Source organism: Nelumbo nucifera, chromosome 4 (genome assembly GCF_055504915.1).
Source record: "Nelumbo nucifera cultivar China Antique chromosome 4, China Antique-T2T, whole genome shotgun sequence".
In the NCBI taxonomy this organism is placed as follows: Eukaryota; Viridiplantae; Streptophyta; class Magnoliopsida; order Proteales; family Nelumbonaceae; genus Nelumbo; species Nelumbo nucifera.
In genome coordinates, this window is record NC_142652.1 from 79,470,210 (window position 1) to 79,493,213 (window position 23,004).

The 23,004-nt window shown below is 38.8% G+C and overlaps 1 protein-coding gene across 7 annotated transcripts in view; it reads right to left on the reverse strand.

The window, feature by feature from the left end:
- DUO3 (Homeodomain-like superfamily protein) overlaps positions 1-23,004 on the reverse strand; it is a 64,113-nt gene that overhangs the window by 14,966 nt on the left and 26,143 nt on the right. For all 7 annotated transcript variants that reach the window (XR_016085542.1, XR_736548.3, XM_010269777.3 and 4 more), the window contains 7 exons: positions 19,504-21,213; positions 19,031-19,394; positions 8,167-8,251; positions 7,328-7,384; positions 3,948-4,007; positions 3,616-3,831; positions 125-1,690 (listed from right to left, as the gene is read on the reverse strand). Coding sequence is in view for 5 of the 7 variants with exons in the window: in XM_010269777.3 (XP_010268079.1) it covers positions 125-1,690; positions 3,616-3,831; positions 3,948-4,007; positions 7,328-7,384; positions 8,167-8,251; positions 19,031-19,394; positions 19,504-21,112 (3,957 nt within the window). In the remaining 2 variants the exon portion in view is untranslated. The remainder of the gene's footprint in view (positions 1-124; positions 1,691-3,615; positions 3,832-3,947; positions 4,008-7,327; positions 7,385-8,166; positions 8,252-19,030; positions 19,395-19,503; positions 21,214-23,004) is intronic.

Sequence of the window (23,004 nt, forward strand, 5' to 3'; positions counted from 1 at the left end):
GTTGGCTTTGTAATAATACCTTTTATTCCTCATCTTTATAAGATTATTCTTTACTGGTGATTATCAAAAAATTAAAAAAAAAAAAAATCAAAAGAACTTGCAAGAGCTATAGAAGCATTTGTACCTTATTTTGTATGTTAAGGAACTGTTCATGGTCTGTTTCCTCTCCTTCAGAGTCGGCCATTTCCTCACACTCAAACTGTACATTTTCCCCGATTTCATCATCAGAGTCACTTAGCTCTTCCTGTTCCATTACAATTTCAGGAAGAGACTGGTCCCCTGTGTTATCTTCAGTATATATGTTTATGTTCCTGCTTTCTTGAACCATTGCGCGAGTACCCAGAGCATGTTCCTTGTTGCACTGTTTGTTTGAAACAGAGGCTGCAGTATAATGTTTGCTACTTTGGTAAGATGGACTACTGACCTTTCCCACCATAGGTCCACAATCTAGTGCACTAATTTGTTGTCCCTTAGACCTATGTTCAGTTAGACCTCTGCATCCAATTCTAGATGAAGAACTTAGGTGGATCTCCAAGTCGAGTTCATTCGCCTTCTCGAAAGAGCTAGTTGGTACAGTACCAGTAGCCAGTTGACAACATCTGACTTGTGGATCAATCAGCACACAATCAGATGGATTTTGTGATTGAGCAGAATTGCCTTGAAATGAGGTCAAGTTAATGGAAAAGTTAGTGGTTGAGGATGCATCCACAGAATCATTTATATTATCGGTTTTTCGCAAGAGTGGGTGGAAGTCAATACATGAGCTCAAGGAGGTTTCCTTTGACCTTAGAGATTTGTTAATAGAATCAACTTGGGGATTGGGATGGGGCTTACAGAGGAGATTGAGATTTGTTTGAAGTTGATTTTGTGGTAAGAAAGCAAAAGCACTAGAAGCCGTGCCACACTTTAACGGATAGTATGGAAAACTCCCATCTTCAGGGGCCTGGAATAGTAAAGGATGCATCTGAAGATCGGGCTCAGCACCTTTCTCTTCTGGGATATGTTGTTCCACAGGTAGTCCTGGATCTTGTGGACAAAGACTTGCAGTTTTGTCATTGGAAACGACATTTTTTTCCCCAACATTTACTAAATGGGTAAAACCTGATTTTGCAATATGAAGTCTTGGAAGCAGATCTGTTCCAGCAGCACCCACATTCCCACCACAGGCACCACCAGAAATTTTAGAAGAATAAGATGATCCACAGTGGTAGCTTTTGAAAGCAGATTGAGAGATCACACGAACAGATGGAGGAAGATTTACAGGAGGTAAGTCAGGTGCTAACTTGACCACCTGGACAAATTTTCTCCTACGAACTCGGTATGGCCGCAAACTGACTTGGCTTCTGGATGATGTAGAGATTCTCTCAGAAGACAAATCAGTAGAGGCTGGGGTTAATGATGTGTTATAGCTAACTTGAGTTAAATGGGATGCATTCTGCAGATGTTGGGAGTAACTCAAAGCAGGCAGAATTTCATGTGTGGACCCAATTTTTTGTTGAAGTTCTCCTTGCCCACCCAACTGCAAGTTTCTATTGCCAAGGCTTGCCAGAGGATGTTCATAAGATATGTCCTTAGAATTTCCAGGTCTCCAATCTGCTAAGAAGGCTTCATGAACATAAGCTTCATCTTCATCATCTGTGTTACCATCTCCACTATTATTTCCTTCATCAGCATTATCAACCTGAAAGTCCTGCACCCAAAATAAAGTCACCATGAGGACACTAAGTCAGTTTATTAATGATGCAACTGAAGTATTGAACATAGTTCTGTGATAGATTGCCTATTGCATTATTATTATGGTAATGGGCCCATGGCTGTCAAAACTTTAACAACAGCACAAATATGCACATCAAGTATATATTAGACATTCCTATACCCAAGGTTCAAAGTATCAAATCGTTTCGGGACCTCTCCGACACTCCCCTACAGTGGGTGTATCGGGGGTCTGACCGGCCCAAGGGGTGGAGGAGCTCTAAACCGGCCCCCCTGAACCAATTTTGAAAAAAAAAATAAAATAAAGTAAAAAAAAAGGTATCAATTTTCCCAATACGCCCCTACCAGCGTATCGGGCGTATCAATATTTTGAACCTTGCCTATACCTATAATAAAATTGAGGATGGTAACAATGTTTCGTCAAAAAACCTAATTTCCCTCCCCCTTTTATCCCCTATGTCTTTTGTCTTCCCAGTATTTATATAACCTATCATTAAGTGGGCCATACACTGCCAGCCAAAATTTTTTCAATAAAGTGACAAGTACTAAATGTAAACATAGTTGTATCCTTTCATTTTTACCCTCATCAATTTTTGTTATTCCAATGTTTGATCTCTTATAAATGGCCATGCATACTATCCAGTGAAGACCCTCATGCCACCTATTATTTTCATGATTAAAACCCATTGCAACATATTGTCAATTACACACAGGATACATAGGGATTGCTAAATGTTGGTTGGAGATCTCATAACCAATAATTTTACCATTATTTATGTTTTTGCTTAAATCCTATATCAACTACTCTATAAATCCACCCTGATATTTAGAATAAAAAATATAAATTCATGAACCTCACCTAGGATTAATGTAAGGCTACGCTATCTCATAACCAATGATTTTACCATTATTTATATTTTTGCTTAAATCCTATATCAACTACTCTATAAATCCACCCTGATATTTAGAATAAAAAATATAAAATCATGAACCTCACCTAGGATTAATGTAATGCTACGCTATGTCAATCAATGTGTTAAATCATCTACAATTCCATGATATAAAAGTCATGCATGTGGAATCATCTAAACACCAAAACTTGAAAAGAATACAAAAGACACCTCTTATTGAATTAATATTAATTTTAATTAGATAATAAGAATTATGATATTAATAGTAATTTAGGGTTGATTGCATAAGTTTTTTTTTCTTTTTTGAAAAATGGATGAAACATAATAGTAAAGACTCAATAAGAAGGCTTCAATTATTTATTATAGCCATGTTATGGTTGTCTAGAAAGGGGATCCACATTCAATGGACCATAAGAAATATATCTTCTTCAAAGAAGAAATCAACTATAAATATGATTCATACAAAGTTATTCTTACTTGATAGCCAAATTGGGAGCATATAAGAATTATGAATAAGAGCAAAATGTGAACACAACATTATTAAGAAGGTAGATATGCAAATTGCAAACTAGGGCACGTATAAGAATTATAAATCGAACTAAGCATGTGAGTATAGCATATGAAGATAGGTGCACATGTGCAAATTGACTTGTGTTTGAGAATTACAAAATTCTGAACCATGTTTTGTCATGAAGTAGTGAAAATGTGCAAATTAGAGACAATACAAAAAAGGGCATGAAGATGGTTGAGAATACGCATACAAACGGATAAGAAAGTGATAGCAAAGAAATAATCATAAATTGTCAAACATCAATCAAACCACTTTCTATTGGCCTAAATACAAGTCCTTCCAAAGTTGGGGTCAAGTTGATATGTTGCAGGATCAATGTCGTATGCATGCCATCTCAGGTCAACACAAGTAAAATTGAGACAAAACAAAGGACCCTTGGCCACCACAGGTTTTCTAGACACTAATCATAAATAAACTAACCTCTTTGTCAGATATAGTTTGCCACCTGGCCAAAGCTGCTTGCTTTCTTCTCTTGGACTCATATAATCTCCGTTTCTCCTTTTTCGCAGCATCTGTCTTATATGATTTCTGAGTTCCAAGAGCAATACGCCACTGCCGGGGTAGTAAGGATGGATCTCTATAAGGGACAATATATTTCCATATAGACATCCAATCAAGCTTTAGGACCCTGAGTCCCTGGAATAATTAATAAATGCATGAATAGAATAATGAAAATAGCTTGCTAGGTACCACAGAACTGGGCTATTAAATGGTAAAAAAAAATGCAACAAGGGAACCTAATCATATCACACCTCATGAATGCGTGCCTTCTCCTCTACTGTTAAGGGAGATGTTTTCATCCGTCGAACAGCCTGGACAAAGTAAAGCACAGCAAACTTAATAGGGTTATAAACAAGAGAAAGAATCTGAAAGCTCAAAGATCCATATGGTACCCAGGTTTAATTCTGAAAATATAGATGTGGTATTTGCTTATTGGTTAGGGCAATCCACTAATAAGTCAACACTGAGCTGCATAGGGATTAAGTATCACATCAATTTGATAATTGTGACCATCCAATCAATATAAAGTCTATGGGTCATTTACACATGCTGAGAGTGAATATTCCAATCACACAGTGCAAGCCAAGAGATGAATCAACTGTACAAATCGTGCTGGGAGTTTATAAAGGAGAATTTCATGCTTCAGTAGCCTTGAAAAGAAGCCTAAAAATTCTACCTTAATTACACTCACACCAAAGAAGGAAGGGGCTGTGAAGCTTAGAGACTACAGACCCATTAGTCTTATTGGCAGTGTGTATAAAATTAGAATAATCTCCAAGGTACTAGCCTAAAGACTGAAATCAGTTTTGGGCGACATAATCTCTGACAGACAAGGAGCTTTTGTTTATGGAAGGCTGATGATAGATGGGGTGCAAGTGGCGAATGACAATGCAAATTGAAAGCTCTTGGACTATATATTAAACAGAATGAATATATTTTCTCTCAAAAATATATTAAGCAGAATGAATTTTGGTTCAAGGTGGAGAAACTGGACAAAGGCGTGTATCACATCTCTTTTCTCAGTGATGGTAGATGGGGTAGCTTTTGGAAGTTTCAAGAGTTCAAGAGGACAAGATAAGGGGATCCACCATCCCCCTTCTTATTTGTGTGATGGAAGCACTTAGCAGAATGGTGAAGAGGGCAGTGAGGGAGGTTTTGTAGAAGGTTTGGGTGAAGAGGGGAAGTTCCCATACTACAATTTGCAGATAACACTTTTTTCTGCAATGTATCCCAAGAACAGTTGGGAATATTTATGGCAACACTTGCATGGTTTGAGATAGTGCAAGTACAAAACTCGAGGCAGTGAGCAGAAGAATGGGAGTGTAAAGTGGGGAAGTTGCCAAAAAATACATGGATATGCCTTTGGGAGCTAAATGCAATTCAAAATCATTTTAAAAATCTACTCTTGATAAGGTTGAAGACAGGTTGGCATCATGGAAAACTAAATATCTATCGAAGGAAGATAAGACCACCCTACTAAAAAGCATATTATCATGTCTTCCCATACATCTATTTTACATGTACCCAATCCCAACAGGTATGGCAGCAGCTACTGAAAGAGTGAAAGGAAAGAGAGAGAGTTTATGTGGAAGGGATGGAGGGAAGAGAAACATCTTGTCAAACTAGCAAAGGTGTGTAAACCAAAGAAGCATGGAGTGTTGGCAGTAAGAAGATTGAAGGATGTGAATAAGGCCTTGCTAAGTAAGTGGTTTTGGAGGTTCAGAGAGCAGCAGGGGGTTATGGACGAGAGTGATCCAGGCCAAATGGATTGGAACCCTGGAGATCTGAACCAGACTAATGGATGCTCAGTTTGTACAAAAAAAAATGAGAGTTTATTCCGCAGGCAAGTTCGATTCAAGATCTGAATAAGGAGAGAACTTTATCTCTGGGGATTTAGATACCAGTTCAGGGTGTCCATGAGGATGTAGTCTTCTGTTGAGAATATGCAAAATGTTGTAAGGGCTTTTTCTTCTTTTGTATTTGGGCTCCCAAGTAAGGGCAAACTTGTACTTTTCAGCATAACATAAAAGATTTGTCTTGGCTGTGAACAGTAACTGAGACACACCATTCAAACTCTCCTCTTCTTCTTCTTCTTCTCTTCTCCCCTCTTCTCCTCCCTTCTCTTCTTTTTTTGGCTTTACATTAGTTGACTTGGTATCAGAGCAATACCTGGATTCAGGTAGGCTTCTGCTGGTGTCCATTACCCTAGAGACAACCTGCTGTCATCAAACCGTCACCAAATAACATCAGCAGTCAGTACAAGTGGTGGCAATCATCCTTGAGACTGGTATTGTTCCAATCGCCTTGAATTTAGGGATTTTTTGGTGTAGGTTTCACAGCCAAGTGAAACGTCCATGACTTGTTATGATTTTTCCAAAAGAAAATTCACAAAAAATTCACATTTGAGTTTTGAAGCTGTTTCAACGCCTTTAATGAAGTTTTCTCTTCTATACCAATTTCATTTGGCTTGTTTTATATTTCTAGGAAGACAGGAAGATGTCCCATAATTTTCTGAACCCAGAAAATTTTTTGGGCCTTTTCTTCTTATATTTTGCCGCCCATACCGTTTTTGGGATTGTTGTTGCTTCTTAGTTGTGTGTTGGTTCTTCTCTTGGCCTTGTTGTGTGCCAGTGGTGCATTGGAACTCTTTGTGACTCTCAAAATTATTCCTAGTTAAGAAATGGAGGCTTCTAAGTATGTTCACTTGGTTTCCGGAGTGCTTCCAGGAAACATGGCTACCTCCAGTGGCATGATAACCACTGAAACTTGATGGAACCAACTTCGTGGAATGGTCCCAGTCAGATAAGGTCACCATTGGAGGAAGAGGTAAGTTGGGTTTTATTACCGGAAAGGAAACCAAGCCTAAATTAGAAGACCCAAAGTTTGCTAAATGGGAGCAAGTCTGTATATTGTGTATACTTTGTCTATGTACAAGAATATTCTGTATGAAGTAGAATTTTTTGTCTAGGTAAATTTTTTGCATAAATTCCCACTAGAGATGATCTAAGGAGAGGGATGAACTTCACAGCTTCTCTTTCGTGGTATGAACCAGAATTTTGGCTATGTTTGGTGTAAGAAGTTGTTTCCAGCAACTGTTGGGGAGTTTTTAAAGGGAAACGGTTTTCAGGGATTGACTTGTAAAGAGAAAATTTCTCGGAGCATAATACCAGCAGCTATTTTTTAAGTGATTTGGCAGGATAGAAATGGAAGAGTTTTTTTCACAACAGGCATAGTTCAGTTGATACGGTTGTTCAGAAAGAAGTAGGAAAGCTATACTCTTGGTTGGGTATACATAAACTCTTTAAATGAACTATAGCTCATTTTTTGCACATGAAAGTCTTTTTGTAAACAGTCAAGGGATAGTATCCTTGTAAGGAATGGGGAGGCTTTTTTCTATTTTCCCATTGTACAGCCTTTAGTTGTACAGGGGTCTTGTTTTGGATATAATGAAATGACAATACTTTGCCTTTTCTCAAAAAAAAAAAAGATAATCAACTATTGGATGGTACACTTCATAATTTGAACAAATTATTATCCATTTGGAGAGAATTTCAGAGTAAAACAACAAAAGAAGACCTATCACTGTTCAGAAGTTGATTGCCCCCTCTAAGAGGGAAGATATTATACATACCTTTATAGGATTTTCAGGAGCTTTAGAAGAGCAGCGATTTTTCTGCCTAACAAAGATCTACAATAAAATACATGCAAAATAGTTGTTAGTCTTCTGAAAAATAGTTCAACTTCCTCCAATTACACTGACACCAGACTTAAATTGGATTTACCTTTTCTTATTTTTGAGTCAATACAATTTCTTAATAATGGAAAAGATCATTTCAATCAAATTTCTACCCACCAAGATGGAGATCTCTAACATATGTCTTGGTCCCAAAATATAAATATCTCCGCATGACCAATAAAAAATGAATTATAAATCATTAGCAAGTAATTTAATCATGCAATTCATTGCTAATATGGTTCAAGACATTGGCAAGGATAAAAAGTTGTAATAAATGCATTTGCTTTTTTTAGACTAGCTACCAAATTATTGCCAATATATCAAATAGTTTAATACATAAAGAAATATTTTAATCAACCACAGTATGAATTTTATAAACATTTGATGTTACAATGGAGAAATTAAAAGTATCTAGTCAATATAGTATTGACCATACCTCAAATCGCCTCACACAGTCACACTGTTCTATCTTATTAACCATGCAAAATACTCATATATAGCCTTATTTATTTTTTCAACGTATACCTAATTCAATCATTAGTTTTCAAAAAGAAAAAAGAATAGTGAGATAACTCATAAGCCATTGCATGGTAAAAGAAATACTATCATAGAAAAACTGAACTACATTACATCATTTAGCTCAAGCAAAACTAGGGTAAGATTTCGATTGTATAATACCACAAGAAAACCTAAAGTGCAAAGAAAGAAAGCATAAAAACAGAAAAGAACTAAACCTGATGTTTAGATTTGCAAGGAAGAAAACGCTGTTGAATTGCCTTCCAGTCAGTGTTATACTCCATTAATCCCATAGCCAATAATCTGTGTCACAAACATGCAGAAAGGGGGAAATAGGGAAAAGAATAGAATATTAGAAAACAAACTTCATAGCATCTGGCCTCCTAAAAGGAAAAAAAAAAAAAAAAACCAAACTTGGCCCCTAAAAATGCTAAGCTAGATTAGACAAGAAACTTGCAACACGAAACCAGCATTCATCAAAGGATACATAATCTCAAAAAGCCCCAGGACTGAATGGCAAAGCCAATACTAAAAATGTAGATACATATGAAAATCATGCATATAACACCTCCCTACAGCACCTTTGTCCCATGTTATTCAAGATCCGAGTTCTACAGGTGTAGATTGCACTATTGCAGTTGAAGGGTTCTCTTGGTAAAGATTGTTCATTAATTGATCAAGGTCTGGTTTATGGCAACAATTGATTCATGACACCACAGCGCTTTCTAGACATAGAAAGTGGTTTACAAAGGATGAAACAATTCTACTGTGGTTGTCCTTCCCTCGAATAAAAAGTTGTTTGGTCAATTTTATCACTTCCTTTCATGCTGTTTTTTTCAGCAACTAAAACTTCTTTTAAGTGCATCAGAAACATATAATGTATTTGTAACAGTAAGTACTCTCTCTACAGCGTACAAATGCACATGAAGCTAGCCATACTGCTTCCACCTTGCTCCTTCCAATCACTGAATTAGTGAAAAACAGATTGTCCCGCCACAAAGCCTTTCAACTAGCACCTTCACAGGCTAGAGAATCAGCAAGTGTATTAGCAGATCAAGGAATCCAGTAGTTATCTCTGCACCCAGATTTGCTGCCATTTGTCTTGCTTCTCTTAACTGATGCTGAGTGTCCATTGTTCAGCCAGCTCACCTTACAATAAGGATTTAATGGTTTTACAGTTCCCTTTCACAATAATATCAATAAATCCAGAAGATACGGCCAATTTCAGTCCTTGAAGCACAGCATATAATTCTGCTTGTATGGAATTGTGAGGTCCTCTCAAGTAGATGTTTAAATGAAGCTCATTTGAACTGGAAGAAACTAATCAGTTAAATAGGAAGATTGATTTCAAGAAAGTGGTTGACAGTTGAAGTTCAAGTCATTACAAAATTGACTTAGTTTGTCGGAATGAAATTGCATTTGAACTGGACAAGGAAGATACATAAAGAGAACTAGTACATGCTCAAATAATTCCATATGATCAAAATAGGGATGTCAGGTTAACTCACATGAACTGGAGGGGAAATGGTGTTCCAGGGATAGAGAATTTTAGTGGGCATGCTAGCCCAGGGGTCATGAAGGGAAGATGTGCAAATTGGGTTGCTCAATTTGAAAAATTCAACCCAACCTGACCCAAGTTGCACCCTAAGGGAGGGTAGCAATAAAGCATTCCAAAAGTGGGGAAAGTAGTGTCTCAAAAAATGGGAAATGGGTGTTTTGCGAGAATTTTGATCTAGAAATGGTGAGAAACCCAAAGTTGCTGATTGAGACATTTGAGGGTAATTCAACTTTGAGAATCAATTGGAAATGAAAGCTGAAATGTTGTAGCCGAAGCAGTAGAAGAGAGAAGAAGACCAAGAGATGCTGAGAATGTCGAACTGAATGACCCAGTCGACAGTACTATTATTTATATTAGAGTACAGTACAATGTTACAGGAAATGACTGGAATGCCCCAGATTAGTGATGGGACACCCAGACAACTTAAAACACTAAACAAACTTAGGCCCATTAACACAGGCCCAGTACATAACAACTTAAACTCAAATACAGGCTAATAAGAACTCTTATCATCCGAACCATCAATACATGAAAACCTTCAACCTAACACTCCCCCTCAAGCTAAGTATGGATGTCAATCATGTTTAGCTTGCCAAGAAGGTCCATGAACTTTGCTGCAGCCAACCCTTTAGTCAATACATCTGCAATTTGCATCTTAGATGGAGTATAAGGAATGTAGAGTTCTCCCGAGACTATTCTCTCTCTCACAAAATGTCGATCAATCTCAATATGTTTTGTCCTGTCATGTTGCACAGGGTTATTTGCAATGTTAATGGCAGCCTTGTTGTCACAATACAGTCTAAGAGGACCCTCAGCTTTAATGCCAAGCTCATTAAGAAGGGTCCTGAGCCATAGGAGTTCAGCAACCCCGTGAGCCATAGCTCGATATTTTGCTTCCGCACTTGATCTAGCAACTACATTCTGCTTCTTACTACGCCATGTGACCAGGCTCCCTCCCACAAATGTACAATATCCTGAAGTTGATTTTCTGACAACATGCATAGCATAAGCAATATCTGGCCGAGTGAGAGATAAGTATATCAACTTCCCTACCAATTTTTGGTATCTTTCTCTATCACAGTAGTCCTCCCCTACTGATTCCTATAGGCCATGATTCTGTTCTATTGGAGTATCTACTGGCCTACACCCTATCATGCATGTTTCCTCCAGGAGGTTAAGAACATACTTCCGTTGACATATGTAGATTCCTTCTCTTGACCTAGCAACTTCAATCCCAAGAAAATATCTCAAATGGCCCAAGTCTTTGATCTCAAATTCCGAAGCTAAAAACTCCTTCAGTCTTTTTATCTCTTCCAAGTCATTCCCAGTAATCACCATATCATCCACATAAACAATGAGTGTCGTAAGTTTGCTATCCTGTCTCCTTATGAACAAGGTATGGTCTGCACCGCTCCGAGTGTACCCCACTTTCTTCATGGCCCTACAAAGCCTCTCAAACCATGCACGAGGAGACTGCTTCAAACCATATAATGCTTTCTTTATTTTACACACCTTTCTACCAAAGTCATAGCCTGGTGGAGGTTCCATAAAAAACCTCTTCATGAAGGTCACCATTTAGGAAGGAATTCTACACATCCAGCTGATGAAGTTCCCATGAAAAATTTGCTGCTAGTGACAATAGAACTCGAATTGTGCTGAGCTTTGCTACTGGGGCAAAGGTTTCTTTGTAGTCAATTCCTTCTTTTTGAGTAAACCCCTTTGCCACAAGTCTGGCCTTGTACCTTTCAATGGACCCATCCTCCCTGTGCTTTACAGTAAACACCCACTTGCACCCAACAATGCTCTTCCCCTCTAGCAGATCCACTAATTCCCAAGTTCTTGCTTTCATTAGGGCTTTCATCTCTTCATTCATAGCTTCTTTCCACCTTGGATCAGACACGGCCTCTGAGTACCTAGAAGGAACACGTATAGAGGAAAGAGCAGACACAAAGGAGTGATAGGCAGGAGATAAATGTGAGTAAGAAACAAAATCAGCAATGGGGTGCAGAGTGGTACAAGAACGGATAGGCTTACGGAGAGCAATAGGAAGATCCAAATCAAAAGTATGTGAGTTGGAATTAACTTGGATTGCTGAGACAGATTGATCCGAGTCCAACTGGTTGTTGTCATGAGGTTGGGGGCCCTTTTTCCTTCTGTTGTATGTGAGTATCTCTTTTTGTTGCCTACTAGAGCCTTCAGGGACATCTGCAGCATCAGGAGAGGTAACCGATACAGTGGGAGCCTCACTAGGTTGACCCGGGATGCCACAACTAGGAGTAGAAGAAGAGGATGGAAGGCCCGAGGCAGATAGGGGAACAAAAAAAGAGGGAGAATGAGAATCCTCTTCCATCCCACTAGTCTCCCCCTGAAGAGGATTCTGAAAAGACTGAAAATAGGGTTGAGACTCAAAAAAGACCACATCTCTAGTGACATACTTTCTCTTGGAGACAGGATCATAACACTTGTACCCCTTTTGTGTAGGAGAGTACCCCAAAAATATTCCCTTCGTAGCCTTAGGATCCAGCTTGGTCTTCTTTGGATCCTTTACATGTATGAAACATATACAGCCAAAGACCCGTGGAGGAAGAGGAAAGTCTGGAAGAGTGGGACACAAAACAGAGAAAGGGGTTTTCATACCCAACACCTTAGATGGCATCCGATTTATCAGATATGATGCAGTAAGTACAGCTTGAGAGGGTAATTAGAAAGATCAAGCTCTGTTAGGGAAATGGTTGTGGAGATGGCCTTTGGAAAGAGAGAGATTGTGGCATGAGGTGGTGGGAAGCATTCATGGGAGGTCAGAGAATGGATGGGATGCTAGTGTATCGAGGCAAGCTAACCTAGCAGCACCTTAGAAGGCTATTCACAACACCCTTCCTCAATTCCTCAATTTTATCAGGTATGAAGTTTGTTCTAGCAACTCTATCCTTTTTTGTGAGGATATTTAGGTAGGAGACTCACCGTTAAAGGATTTGTTCCCCTCGCTTTTTTCTATTTCTTTGTACAAAAAAGAGGTGGTCTCAAAATTTGTCTCACCCTTGGGAACACCCTTAGATCCTACTTGGGATTTTGGTTTTCGTAGAGGACTTAGGGATGCTGAAATTGAGTCTCTTTCTTTTTTGCTTGGGTGTCTTAATCAGGTTTGTTTGGATCCCTCCAAGCCAGATAAGAGGGTTTGGACTCCTAGACCCAATGGAACCTTCACTTGTGCTTCTTTTTTCAAGTCCATCTCTCAACTTTCTACTCACCAACCCTTTCCGTCAAAAGAAATTTGGTGTAGGCCAATCCCCCCAAAAATTATGGCTTTTTGTTGGGAAGTTTTCCATGGGAAAGTAAACACTTTAGACAACCTACAAAAGAGAATACCTTTTCTCTGTATTTCTCCTAATTGGTGTATCCTCTGTAGAGCTCACGGTGAAGATTGTTACCATCTATTAGTATCTTGTCCCTTTTCTGCAGACCTTTGGGCTTGGCTACTTTCGTTGTTTGGGGGTAGTTGGAGTCTACCAGCAGAAGTTCACATGCTCTTCAACCATTCTACCTTTTATTGGCCTACAAAAATAGGGAGAATTATGTGGAGATGTGCTCGTGCTGCCTTGACTTGGACTCTTTGGGAAAAAAGGAATCTCAGAATTTTTCAAGATAAGGAAAGGAACAGCCAAGATTTGAAAGACTGTGTGTTAAACAGGGCAATACATTGGCTGAAGACTTTGGAAATCTTTCGTCAATTCTCCTTTAATGACATTTGGAGAAATTGGTTAGCACTAGCAAGGTGCTCATCTTTAAAGGCCAAATCAATTACAAGCTGGTCTCCTCCACCCGAAGGCTCAATTAAGTTGAACTTTGATGGAAGCAGCATGGGTAATCCAGGATTATCCGGAATGGGGGGTGCTTTGAGAAATGAGAAGGGAGAGATTTTGTTGCTCTACTCAGGTCCTTTGGGAATTTGGAATTCCATCAGGGCAAAACTTTTAGCTGCTGTACAAGGGGTCCAATTTGCAAACCAGCTGGGGGTACAACAACTAATAATCGAGGGGGATTCCAAAGTGGTGGTGGGTTGGTTGAAAAATTCTGAAGAGGCTATGTGGCAATACAAGAATGAAATGAAGAAATTTAGTTGGTTGACAAGGAATATGTTGGTCACTGTACAGTGGGTGGGGAGATCAGCAAATACCTAGTCAGATGTGTTAGCTAAGCAAGGGGTAAATAGGGAAGAATTATTTTGGGCTCAGTTGTGATTCTTGTTTTTCTTTCCTAGTTTACTTGTAAGTTTCAAGGAGGGGTTGCAGCTCGCGCCTCTCACTGGGATGATGTATGAACTCACTCTAATTTGCTTCTGAATCAATAAACTTACTATTATTCATCAAAAAAAAAGTACAGCTTGAGACCAGTATTGCTTGGGAACTTTGTGCTAGAATAGTAAGGCTCGAGCTATCTCCAATAGATGTCTATTCTTGCGCTCAGCAACCCCATTCTGCTGAGGGATATTAGCACAGGATGATTGATGTAACATGCCAGCATCTTCCATGAATAAGTTCAAGGATTTTTCAAAATATTCAGCAGCATTATCTGATCGGAATTGCTTAATCTTCTTATCAAACTGTGTTTCAATCATCTAGCAAAATGCCATAGTTATCCATGGTACTTCATCCCATCCTTTTAACAGGTAGATCCATGTGCATCGATAATAGTGCTCAATAAAACTGATAAAGTAACGGAAGCCATCAATGGAAACAATGGGTGAAGGGCCCCAAACATCAGAATGAACCAAATCAAAAGGAGCTCGAATTTCATTACTGGAAATTGGATAAACAGTTCTACATTGTTTTGACATTTGACATACTTCACAAATTAAACTCTAACTTGAAATGCCCTTAAACAATTCGGGAAACAACATTTCTAATGAAGAGAAAGACAAATGACCTAGCCTAGCATGCCACAGATGCAACCTATCTATTGACTCCACACTCTCCGAACTACTAGCAGTAGATACTTGTAAGGCTGAACCGATGTCTGCATCAAAATAGTAGAGGCCTCCATACTCACGACCGCTCCCAATCGTTCCCCTCGTCAATCTGTCCTAGAAGACACAATGAGTAGGAAAAAAGGTTATACTACAATTCAAATTTTTTGTAAGTTTTGAAATAGACCAAAGATTTGAGGTAAGACTGGGAACATGTAGAACTGATGATACGAAGAGAATACTAGGACTGCTGAAATCAGTCCTCAACTAGACAGTTCACTTGAGCTTCGAGTACTTCAACTGTAAAGAGAGTTCTCCCCCTTACGGCCAATACTAGGACTGCTGAAATCAGTCCTCAACTAGGTCTGTCCTATACAGACCTCTCTTAGTAGCTGAATAGATACTAACTACTAGAAACAGTCTAGTAGGACATCAGCTTCTGGGTCTTACTTCCCTTGCGCCCTACAACCAAGGGAAACCCTAGGTTCAAACCTTGTGTTGTTCTCCTACAACCCTAGGGTTTCACGGAAGCAACCCAGATAAAAAAGGAAAAGAAAGACAGCAAGAGAGAAGAGATGGCGTCGGCTGTAACCAGGAAGGTGCCTAAAGCTCTGATACCATGAAAGCTGAAATGTTGTAGCCAAAGCAATAGAAGAGAGAAGAAGACCAAGAGATGCTGAGAATGTCGAACTGAATGACCCAGTCGACAGTACTATTATTTATATTAGAGTACAGTACAATGTTACAGGAAATGACTGGAATGCCCCAGATTAGTGATGGGACACTCATACAACTTAAAACACTAAACAAACTTAGGCCCATTAACACAAGCCCAGTACATAACAACTTAAACTCAAATACAGGCTAATAAGAACTCTTATCAGCCGAACCATCAATACATGAAAACCTTCAACCTAACAGGAACAAAAGCAGAATTTCTAGAATTAATTTGGAGGAAGAGGAGCTCTTAAGCTTTGTAGAGGTGTTAGGGTGTGAGATTAGAAGTTGGCCTATTACCAACCTTGGCCTACCTTTGGCCAAGGACAGAAGGATTCCGGAAGCCAGTGGTTGAAAGGTTTGCAAAGAAGCTGGCCACTTGGAAGAGAACTTATTTATCTTTGGTAGGAAGAATTACATTGATTAGGACCACTTTAGCAAATCTACCCATATACTTTCTTTCCACCTTTCATATGCTGGCAAGGATAGCAAAACAATTAGAGAAGTTCATGAGGGATTTCCTTTAGGAACCAGGGGAGGAAAAAAAGGATCACTTAGTCAAGTGGGAACAAGTTAGTAAGCCAAAAGAGCAAGGGGGTCTAGGATTAGGAAACATTGCCTTAGGAACACCGCATTGTTGGGTAAATGGTTATGGAGATTTCCCTTTGAAAGAGATAGGTTGTGGCACAAGGTAATTGCAAGCATTCATGGTCTAGAATCTAGATTGCAATGGCTGGGATGCTAAATTGGCTCATCACTCCACTTCAGCCTCTCCTTGGAAATCTATTCACGAAGTCTACCCTACATTCTCTAGTTCCATCCGTTTTGATGTGGGAAAGGGCAATAGAATCCATTTCTAGGAAGACCTTTGGGTTAGGGAATCACCACTCAAAGGTCAATTCCCTGACCTTTATGCCATTTCTGACTTCAAGAATGAAACCATTTCTAATTTGGGTGTGGCTTCCCATTCAGGTATCAACCGGAACCTTGGTTTTAGAAGAGGCCTTAGGGATAGAGAGTGTATCTTATTGACTGATCTCCTTGGAACCTCGTAATCAGTTTACTTAGACCCCAATTTGGAGGATTCTAGAATCTAGGTAATCTCCCCAAATGAGTTCTTCTCTTGCTCCTCTTTCTTCAGTGATCTTGCTTCTACTAGAGGCCCCAAGGGGTGGTTCTCCCAATGAAAGAAATTTGGATCAGATCTACCCCGCCAAAAATCCAAGTTTTCTGTTGGACCCTTTTCCTTGGTAAGGTAAATACATGTGACTTGCTGCAGAAAAGGAGGCCATCCACTTGCCTCTCTCCTCATATGTGTTTTCTTTATAGGGATGGTGGAGAGTCCCTCTCCCACTTATTGATATCCTGCTCATTTGTACGTCGTATTTGGGAATTTTTCTGTTCTTTCTTTGGCTGCAAATGGGCCCTCTAAAAGAGGTGACAAACATTTTCAATCCTAACTTCTCGAGACAACCAAAGAAGAGAGGGAGAATAATGTGGAAAGCTACCAAAGCAATTCTTGCTTGGGGAGTCTGGGAGGAAAGAAATAACAGAGCTTTTGCCAGAAAATCTAGAACTTCGGAAGAGGTCATTGACAGCATAAAACTGAGGGTCGCATTGTGGATAAAAACCTTAGACAGTTTTCAAGTTTTCTCTGTAACTGACATCCTAAGGGCATGGAAAGAAATAGCACAATCCTCTAGAGACAAGGAAACTCTAAGAGTCAAGTGGAAACCGCCAAAGGTTAACAAAGTAAAACTCAATTTTGATGGAAACTCTATGGGCAACCCGGGAGTGGCAGGAATTGGAGGAGCAATCAGAAATGCAGAATGCAAGAATATTGGCTCTACATTCTAGGCCAATTGGTATTACAAACTCAACAAAGGCTGAATTACTGGCTTTATTATAGGGCCTTCGATTGGCAAAACAAATGGGTTTTCGTCAGGTGGAAGTGGAAGGGGACTCAAAAGTTGTAATCTCTTGGGCAAGAAGTAATAGGCAAGTCCTATGGACCCTCAAGCATATCTTCAGAGAAGTGGAAAGATTATCAAAGGATGACTTTTGGGTGGATCAGGAGGAGTGCAAATGGGTTAGCAGATACTCTAGCCAAACAAGGGGTTGCAAGGCAGCATCTGTGTTGGGCCTCGTTGTAACTTTGGTTGTAATCCTTGGGGATGACTTTTGGGTCATTGGTCTGTAATTAACTCCACATATTTTAATTAATGAAACAATCTTTTTTTCTGATCAGAAAAAAAGAGGGGATTCAAAGTTGGTGGTGGGCATTTCTTGGACAAGATGCAGTACACAAATCCCTTGGGTTTTCTGGTACAAATTTAGGGAGATTGTAAACTTAATAAGGAAGTTAAATGTTTCTTTTAAATGGGTGAGAAGAAGAGCAAATGGTTTGGCAAACGCTTTAGCTAAACAAGGGGCTTTAAGACAGCAGTTTTGGGCAAATCTGTGATCTCTTGTTGTTTGGGGTGGATTTTACACCCACCCTCTTGTAACTCTAAATTTGCCTTAATTCAATTACTTTCTACTGATCAGAAAAAAAAAATGGTGGTGGGGTGGCTAAAGGAACCAGAGTCTATAATTTGGTGTTACAAGGATGAGATGAACTTTAAATCGCTCGTTAGAAATATGAATTTGAGGATGCAATAGGTGAGGAGACCAATTAATGAGATGGTGAATAACCTAGCTAAGCAAGGGCTGAACAAGGATCAATTGTATTGGGCTCAGTTGTAATCTGTAATTTTTTCTTATTATGAGGGGAGAGGTTGCATCTTGTGCCTCACTAAGGGATGCTTGTATTGTCTATATTTCTTGATTAATAAAATTTCCTTTTACTTATCTTTAAAAAAAAAAATTGTGTGAAGAGGTTATGCTTTAAGACTGAAGAGCATGGTGAGCTTCTCATTTTTATGTATTTTTAGACAGTCGGTCTGAATGATGATGCATCCGAAATTTGGTGAGGTGGAAAGTTCTCTCTCTTCCTTTTTTTTGTGGTTGATTAGCTCATGTATAATCTACATGTTTATTTTTTTGTGGGTTAATTTGTTATTCGGTTTGAGCATTTTCTCAACACTCTTCTATACTTTCTTTTAATTTTCTTTATTTTCAATAAATGCTTTTACTTACTGTAAAAAGTTTACTCAACACCACCACAACCAAACTCAACAAAAAAAATAAAAAAAAAAAGTTTTACAATTTAAACATCACATGGAATAAGCAATTAATGAAAGTCCACATGCAACATAAAGTATATAACACCATTACAAGGCACCGCCTTCATTGCTGAGTCTCTTTTTTCATGTTCCTGCTTGTCTGCTACTTCTGTCTGATGTTTTGTGGTTGTTTATACTGTATATAGATTCCAAATCATTTCCATCTTCTGTACTTTCTTCAGCTTCTTTTCTCTTCCCAATCTTTATCAATATTAATCAAAAGAAAATGTCACACAGTATTCTGCTACCCTGTTAACATCATATCAAGAATAACTACTCAAAGAGACTAAAGTAGTTTTAAAAAAGTTTTTTTCCTTATGTAACAGTCACACACTGACATTGACAATATTAGAAGCTATTGCTTTTGACAATCAATTTTCCCACCGAAGAAAAATGTTATTTATTATTCTGGATATAGCATTTCAAGAAAGCAACAACCTCACTAATCAGCATATTGGATGTCATAGAACTTCTGAGACAAATTAAAGAAGATAGGTCATAAACTTCAAAGTTAATAGTTGCACATCCTGCTGTCAACAGGAAATAATAAAGCACAATAAAATTGGATGCCATAAAACAAAAAAAAAAAGAATAATAATAATAATGATAAGGAGACTCACTCATCCTCTGAATCAGTAAAAAGCACCCGATTTGCTACAGCTGCTGGAGGTGGCTTATGTGGAAATAGTGCTGAGTTAAACAGTGGAAAAAACCTCTGTGCTAACTTTGCAATTTCTTTTGGAACAGGTGCAACAGATTGCTTCTTGGTACTTTCAACAAGTGAAGCAGCTAAAGTCTTCTTAGGTTGTTGATGAGCAGGCAAAGAAGACGGTACTGTATTGGGACCTTGAGGGGTAGCCCCTCTAGAAACTCCAACATTAGCCTCAGGAAATGAATGAAAATTAGGAAGAGGAAACAGTGGTTCTCTCTCAAAATGATTAGCAAATTGAGCTTCAACATGGCGCTGTTGATACTTTTGAGCAGCTGTCAAAACAATTTGAAAAAAAATATATATATAAATATCAAACCGTTGAGAAAGCATAGCATTCCATTTTAAGCCAGGTTTATTCTGAGATCTGTTAACTTGACCTACCAACAGAAACATCAGTCATGTATCCCCCAACCAAATTAAGTGGAGCTACATCAAGAATGGATAGTATGGGACCACTTATCAGAGGCATCCACAAAGAAACATCTCTAGCTAGAGAGGAATCCACTTGTCTATCATAAACATTCTCATCATGTCTTCCTTCAGAATGAGAAGAGTTAAGAGAAACTGCCATAGTATTATTATTTGTAGAAGGGCAATCACTTTGCACATGGGATGGGAAAGAAGAATCACCAGTGTGCTGCACCTGACGAAATTTGGGAAGCTCATCTGAAACTGAAGGATGAATATAAGGAGGGTAAAAGAAAATTCCAGGATATGGTATATTCCTCCGAGCTAATTCATCATTGCGTTTATGAACCACCTCTGAAATCATTCTCTGAACTTCACTTGCAATGTGTTGTCGAGAGGGCTCAAGCACACAAAGAGAGAATACCTGAATAAGAAGTTGTATGTGTTCATGTATTAGACAATACAATTGCCCTATTTGATGAGGAGTAAAACCGTTTATTGAATCCACTTGGGCTGAGGAAGGAAAACGCAGGCCACCCTCAGGAGTAATCCTAGACCAATCAACAGCAGAGGGTTCCATTGGTTTGTTCGGCACAAATGGCAGTAGAGGGCGTAAAGGTCTCTTGACCTGTCCTAAAAGCTTTCTTCTATTTTGAACAGAAACTTTTTGCCGTTTATTTTGCCTAGTCTCAGGCCTTCGACCAACTCCCTCATACTTTTCTTTCTGATCTTTATCCTGTGTAGTTTCATCAAGGTCACTTTCCAGTGCTTCCTCAATCTCTATATCAAAGTCTGCATCATTTTCTTCATCTTCATCATCAACATTTTCATTTTCCCGTGTCATTGAATGACCTTCACCATCTCCACCCTGTAAAACAGCTGTGAGAAATTTCCGGTATTCTTCTTCATCATCAACATTCTGAAGGTCGTCATCATCATCTGTTTCCTGAAGAAAAGTCTCCAATTCATCAAGTGTAAAATTGGCAAGTGAATAACGGGCTCTGGTTCGTCTGCAGATAGCATCTTCATCATCTAAATCGATTATGGGATTTCTGGTGTTTTTTAGATCTGGCAATTCTCCATTAATAACATCAATATTGGAATCAGATTCACTGATTGAAGCATTTTTCTTTCCTGAAGAAGTTCCCATATTTGGTTGATCCAAAGCCGATGTCCTATTACATTTTCCTGGAACAACTTCTTCCGACTCTTTTGTAGAATCTCCTTCAGGAGAAACTCTAGTTTGCATCACAACTTCCTCATCATTATCAGAATCTCTGCCGGCAATGTCCTGCATCTTATTGGTTAGTTCTGGTAATAAATTACTATTCTTGGAGGCAGGAGGACTTGCTGCATTGTCCACCACATCAGCACCTAAACCTTCATTTTCAGAGCTCAAGCTAGAAGAGGCTTCTGATGGACTTTCCTTGAGAAAAGGATTGAAATCAACATCTTCATCTTCATCTTCCTCAGGCTCCAAATGCCCTTCACCGTCTTCAGACAAATTCGCATTAGACATGGATGATTTCTGATGACTGCCACCCCCCTCTTCCACACTTTGTACATTTGAACATGAAGACATATCGAAGAAACAATTAAATTTAACCCTGGATTCTTGGACACTTAAGACTGGTTGCCATCCTGACCATCTACAAGAAGCAAACTATAGCCCTGGTTGCCATCCTGCATTAGAAGAAACAGCAAAAAAGCATCTTAAAAAATGTGAAGTATTTGAGCCATAAATAATTCAGGAGAACAGGTCTAGCAGATCTATTCTAGTGATTTTTACAGCAAAAATCACCCAAACTGCTTGAGAAATTCGAGAGAATGAAGACAACAAAGTGAAGATAGAAACAACTTTCTTAAGCTTGAAGTAATTGAATATCCTCCTTTTTCTTCTTTGAACAGCAGCTAATAATGTTCTTATATAGGGGTTCTATTTAGGTCGGCAGCCAATAAAACCCTGAAATTATAAAAAATACCCGTCCCAAAAGAGTAAGGAAAACCCAAAAATATACTTATCATTAATTGAGTGAGAAACAACCTAGAAAATCATCAAAACAAAATTAAAACAAGAAAATAGCTAAAGCATGTGAATGCTCACTTTCTTGTTCCTTCTAGATTTGTCACGCGTTTCTTCATAATTAAATGCTGCAGCCTCTACATCAGTAAACCACTAAGAGAACCAGTATGATTAAGTGGTCCATTTCATCTTATCAAACTCTAAAGGACTTTTCTTATCAGAAAAGAGATTTTATTAATATATGAAAGAGGAACAGTTTGAGATTTTCCATACACCCAAGAAAAAACAAAGGATTCACACTAACAATATAATCTTAGAACATATACCAAAGCAGAACACTAATATAATTAACTATGACTGCATGTAGAATATTGGTAAAGTGTCTATCCACTTCTAAATGCTTCGTCCTATCATGCTAAACTGGGTTGCGGGCAATGTTAATTGCTACTTGATTTCACAATATAGCATAATAGGTTCTTCGGCCTCAAATCCAATCTCCCCTAACAAGGAACGGATCCAGAGGAGCTCTGAAACACCATGTGCCATGGCTCTGTATTTAGCTTCTGCACTTGACCTTGCCATAACTGTTTGTTTCTTGCTCTTCCATGAAACTAAATTACCTCCAACAAGAGTGCAAACTCCTGATGTAGATCTTCTGTCATCTAGACACCCTGCCCAATCAGCATTTGTGCAAGCCTTTAACTTACACTATCCATGGTCAGCAAACAATATGCCTTTATATGGGTGTCCCTTCCAATAGTAAAGTATCCTGTTAATAGCCTCTCAATGCTGAACTCGTGGGGCATGCATGTATTGACTTACCACACTAACTGCATAAGAGATGTCTGGTCATGTCATACATAAATATAGCAACCGCCCCACTAACCTCTATTACCTTCCAACATCCTTCACTAGTTCACCTTCTGAAGCATTTATCCTATAGTTTTGATCAATAGGTGTATCAGTTACCCTTGCCCCAAGTTTTCCCGTCTCCTATAATAGATCTAGAACATACTTCCTCTATGAGATGAAGATCCCATGCTTGGACCTTGCCACCTCAATGCCCAGTAAGTACTTCAGCTCCCCATTCCCCAAGATCCTTAGTCTCAAACTCTTTGTGCAAATTCTTCTTCAAGGTATCAATCTCACTCAAATCATTTCCTATGACTACAATGTCATCCACATACACTATCAACACTGACACCATTGACCCCCTCCTCTTCACAAAAAGAGTATGATCATATTGAGTTTGAGTTTAGCCAAATACAACCAATGTACTTCTGAACATGTCAAACCAAGCTCTAGGTGATTGCTTCAAACCATATAGAGACTTTTTCAACCTGCATACCTTTCTTTTTTCCACATCATTATAGAAGCCAGCTGGAAGATCCATATACACCTTGTTACGATCCATTTGTCCCATATTGGTAGTATGGGATGCTAATGTGAGG